Here is a 4,884-nt window from a genome sequence, read left to right as displayed (position 1 = left end):
TGTGCAAAAGTAAGATTTTTGACACAGATGCAGCAAGCCTCCAAGAACAAATGTTACACTTGAATGGAAGAAGAGGATCTCAACTTCACAGGACACTGGGACAAAGCAGAGTAAGTACGTGGCAGAAAAGCAGAAAGTGCTGGGGAAAATCAGCAAGTCTGGCAGCATCTGTGGAGAGAGTAATAGAGTTAACTTGCAGGTCTGTGTCCTGAATCAGTGAATCCCTTTATTTGTGCTTGTTTTGAGTGTAGCGCACATCGATGTGTGATAAACTGTCTCATTTCAATGCAGACAGGGTTAATTGGTTTTGGTTCTACGAGACAAGGATGTATATTTTAGTGCAGGAGATGGTAATGTCATGTGCCTTTGTCCTGCATGTTGTTGAAAACAATGATACCAGTCCTTTCGAAAATGTTCTATTTTTTATATATCGTCAGTTTATTTTTGTAATTTCATGGCTGTACTTCCCATGAGTGCGACATCCTCTAAGGGACCAACAATTACTTTAGCTACTCTTTTCCTTTTTATATATATTTGCAGAAGCTTTTATTATCTGTTTTTATATTTCTTGCTAGTTTACTCTAATACTCTAAGTTCTCCCTCTTTATTATTTCCTCAGCCATCCTTTGTCGGTTTCTAAAATTGTCCCAATCTTCTGGCCCAGAACTAATCTTCACAGCATTTCTTTTAATTTGATATGATCATTAACTTCCTTAGTTAGCCACGGATGGTGCATCCTTCTCATTAACTTCACCTTTGGATTAATCTAAAATAGGTTACATGCACTGTATTGAATTAAATTAATAGATAAATCTGTGGAAATGCTGAACTTGTCACCTATATTGGGTGATGGTACCCAGCAGCTATGAGATGTAAGGAATTGTAAATGAGAGAGAGTCTTCTGAGGCGGAGCCGTAGGGCAATGGAGGAGAAGTGTTGTATCTGGATGGGCAGTGGTAGTACAAATAAGGTCAGTAATATATCTGGAAGGGTAGATAAATGACAAGTGAGGTCAGTAATATATATGGACAGTCGTTACAGTAAATATGAGGTCAGTGATATATCTGTACGGGTGGTGACAGTACAAGTGAGGCCAGGGATATATCTGTATGGGTAGTGACAGTACAAGTAAGGTCAGTGATATATCCGTATGAGTAGTGACAGCACAAGTGAGGTCAGTGATATATCTGTATGAGTAGTGACAGTACAAGTGAGGTCAGTGATATATCTGTATGTGTAGAGAGAGTCAAAGGCTGTAGACGGTCAAGAACACGGTTACAAACGTTGACATTTGTGACTTTTATAAGAGCTGTTTTGTGACTGTGGCAGGACAGAACCTGATAGGAGGGATTCAAATATTGGTGTCCAGGAATAACAAGCATGGATTTGTGAGATCGCAATATCTTCCAGGATTTTAGAGAGGAACCAGAGGTGGTAGTGAGGGTAATGTAGAGGGTCCAGGATTGTTTTATTGAGGAAAGAAGTGATGATGGAAGATTTTCTGGGAGAGGGTGACAGAATCTGAGGAGAGTGAACTGTTATCAGCTAACATGGGGATCAGGAAGGGACTTGGCCCCGTCCATCTGAGCAGCCACCAAGCTGAAACATAGGGACCCACATCTGGGCTGCTCTCAGTTGTTTAGTTTATTAATTAATTGAATAATTGATGTAACTGGATATTTTACCGCGTTCTTGACCTGCTCTCTGAACTTGGACTGTGTTGCCCCATAAATAAATGTATTTGTGCAGCAACTTAGAATCTGTAGCATGAATCCGAATTGTCCAAGTATATAGAAAGGATCAGTGTAATCCTCGAGAAATGTCCCTGCAATATAACAAGTTATAAAATATATAACATATGTCAACCACAGAAGTATGAAGCTGCCCGATATGGTGAAGAGTAAAATCACAGACTTCCTTCTGCTCTCCATCTCTGGGTCACTGCGATTCTCTCCCTTGCTCTGACCCCTCAGTCCCTTACGGACCCGACTGGACACTAAACTGTGTCTGACTGTCAGAGTGTTGAGCAACAGAATTAAAGTGAATGGGAGTAATGGGGTTAAAAGCAGATCAAAACTGTCAAACCCCACCCATCTGGGCTCGGTATAATAGCTTGGCTTTATATAACAGAACCATGGTACATTTTCAATGAACTCTCCAGGTTCAATTGTAAAGTAGAAGGGGATGTTTTGTAAACAGAGTAAAATGCAGGTTGTTACTGGAACCACAGCTGCAGTTTTCTCGGTGCAATATTTAGTTTTCAGCTTCTGGCAACAAATGGCCACGAATCGATCAAAGGAGAAAGTGACAGTGAACCAGACAGAACAGTCTGTGGCTGCACAAAGTAGGACATAAATAACACTACACACAGGGGTGATGTTCAGGAAAGATTCTGGGAAATAATAATAATTGATCCGCCAAAGTATGACATCAGTGATAATGATCAGTAGATCCACCGTTGCCATGGCGACCAGGTAGCGAGTGGTGCAGGTGGAGAGTCCGCACTTTCCCCGGGACAGGATCACAATCGCCAGCAAATTAACTGCAAGAGAGAGAATGGAAAAGAGACTGGAAATTACTGATCAAACATTCTCCGTGTCCGAGCCCAGAGAGTGAGGGCTCGAATTTATCACCAAAACTGGGTGGGTTGGTATTGAACCAGTGTTTAAAACTTAAAAATCTCAATCACGAACTCAACCCACCTCCAAACTGTGCACATCCAGGTTTAACAGAGGAGGGACAGGAGAGGAGAACAAATCGCACCCAGGAGTGGGGTCAGCATGTTAAATATTATAATGTGGTTTCAAGCCTCTTATTTGAACTGCTTTACAGGTTAACCACAGACGGAGCAGGTTTCTCCATCAGACACTACCCTCCGCACAAAGACACTCCGAATTGACAATCACCTCCCCATTACCGTGATTGGAATCCGTCTGTGATCTGAGGTGAATGGAAACCCCGATCGACACCTCCACTATTGGGTCATGGATCAGACACCCCAAGGGTTGAACCAACCTCCACCCTGCCCGGAATGTGCACTATCCAAGCATCTGGGATTGGAATCTCCTGGGATTGGACATCCCCTGCGGACTGGGATCACTCCATCAGTATAGGAGAACATCCAGGGGATGGGAATTGGACAGTCCCCGATGGACAACTCCCCTCGTGATCATGGTTAGGACAGACCTTGTCCTCCGGCCTTCTCCACTGTCCACCTCGCGAGACTGGAAGCCAAGCCTGCCTATCAGGCTTACATCCAAATGGAGAACCTGCCAAGGACAAAAGGCCCACATTAAAACATCATAGCATGCTGAAACTCTGTCCTAACTCTGTCCCACCTACCTACATATCTGCTGCTGTTACTATCCAGCACTATGTATTTGAGTGAAATCAAAATACTGAGCTTGCTTTAAATCAGACAAAAGCAGTGAACAGGCAGCATCTGTGGAGACAGAAACAGAGTTAATGGCCAGAATTTCACGAAGATGTGGTCGCCCTGCCCACCGGCTGGAAAGCCGGGCAGGAGCCTGTCTCCACCGGGCCCTGGAAGCCACGACTGTACTTTGCGTGGCTCAGGTAATTAAATACCTGCAGTCGGGAACTCTGTCCCTGTGCGGAAGGATGTCCCACCTCCAAGAGTTGCCGCCCAATCAGAGGAGAGAGAGGTCAGAGCGGGATGTAGAATTAAAGGGAAAAGTGACCAGAGGCTCAGGGTCCTGTTTTTGGACTGAAAGGAATTGTGCAGCAAAGCAATCACTCAGTCTGCATTCCGTAATTTCCAAGGTGCAGGAGACTGCATGGTGGGCAGTGAATACAGTAACTACACTGGAAGAAGTACACAAGTAAATCTCTGTTTCACCTGGATGGAGTGTTTGGGCCCTGGACAGTGGGAAGGAAGGAAATGAAAGGGCAGATGTTGTATCGACTGTGCTTGTGTAGGAATGTGATGGGCGGGGGAGCATAACAGGATGTTGGGGGTGACAGAAGTGTTAACCAGTGTGTCCCAAGGGGCAGGGGGACAGGAGTGGATGGGAAGATGTGTTTGATGTTGTTTTTAGCTGGACATTGTGGAAATGGGGGAGAATGATGTGTTGCATGTGAAGGTAGTTGGAGTGGAAGGTGAGAAGAAGGGAAGAATGGAATAGAATCCTACAGGAAATGGGATGGGAGCAGGTTTAGTCAAGCTAGCTGTGAGAGGTGGTGGGATTATAGTAGATATTGGTGGACAGCCAATCCCCTGAAATGGAGATAGAGAAGTCGAGCGAGGGAAAGGAACTGTCAAAGGTGGACTATGAGAAGATGAGGGAGGGGCAAAAATGTGAAGCAAAGTTATTTTTTTCCCAGTTCAGGGAGAAAAATGTACCTAAAAATGAGGTGAAAGAGGTAACCTGAGTACTTCAGAGCGGGTGAGGGAGAGAGGAGTTCCTGTGGGAATGACAAGCTACCGAAGTGAAACTAATACATTCCAATGGGACCCTCTGAATGCACCCTGGGCGACAGTTGAAGGATGGAGAAATAGGAGCAAGGAAAGACCATTTGGCCCATCGAGACTTCTCTGCCATTCAATACGATCCTGCCTGATCTTGGGCTTCAATTCCACTTTCCTGCTACGCCCCATATCTCTTGATTTCCTGCAAGACCAAAAAATCTCTCTGTCCCAGCCTTAAATGTATTCAATGATGAAGCATCAACAACCCTCTGGGGTAGAGGGTTCCAAAAATTCACAACACATTGAGTGAAGTAATTTCTCCTCATCTTAAACCTGAATGATTGACCCCTTTATCCTGAGACTGTGCCCCCGTGTTTTAGATTCCCTGAACAGCGGAAACAATCTCTCAGCTGCTACCCTATCAAGCCCTTTCAGAATCTAATATGTCTCAATCA

The 4,884-nt window shown here is 44.5% G+C and overlaps 1 protein-coding gene across 1 annotated transcript; it reads right to left on the bottom strand.

The window, feature by feature from the left end:
- Nucleotides 1-673: 673 nt before the first annotated feature.
- LOC137359272 (probable G-protein coupled receptor 139) lies at nucleotides 674-3,121 on the bottom strand. Its single transcript, XM_068025320.1, has 3 exons — nucleotides 3,016-3,121; nucleotides 1,686-2,542; nucleotides 674-766 (listed from the first exon to the last, which is right to left on the bottom strand). The coding sequence occupies exons 1-3, from the start codon at nucleotides 3,119-3,121 to the stop codon at nucleotides 674-676; spliced, it is 1,056 nt and encodes a 351-aa protein (XP_067881421.1).
- Between the last annotated feature and the right edge of the window lie 1,763 nt (nucleotides 3,122-4,884).

Source organism: Heterodontus francisci, unplaced genomic scaffold (genome assembly GCF_036365525.1).
Source record: "Heterodontus francisci isolate sHetFra1 unplaced genomic scaffold, sHetFra1.hap1 HAP1_SCAFFOLD_84, whole genome shotgun sequence".
Lineage (NCBI taxonomy): Eukaryota > Metazoa > Chordata > Chondrichthyes > Heterodontiformes > Heterodontidae > Heterodontus > Heterodontus francisci.
The sequence above is the reverse complement of the archived record's forward strand: the minus strand, read 5'-3'. Positions and strand labels throughout refer to the sequence as shown.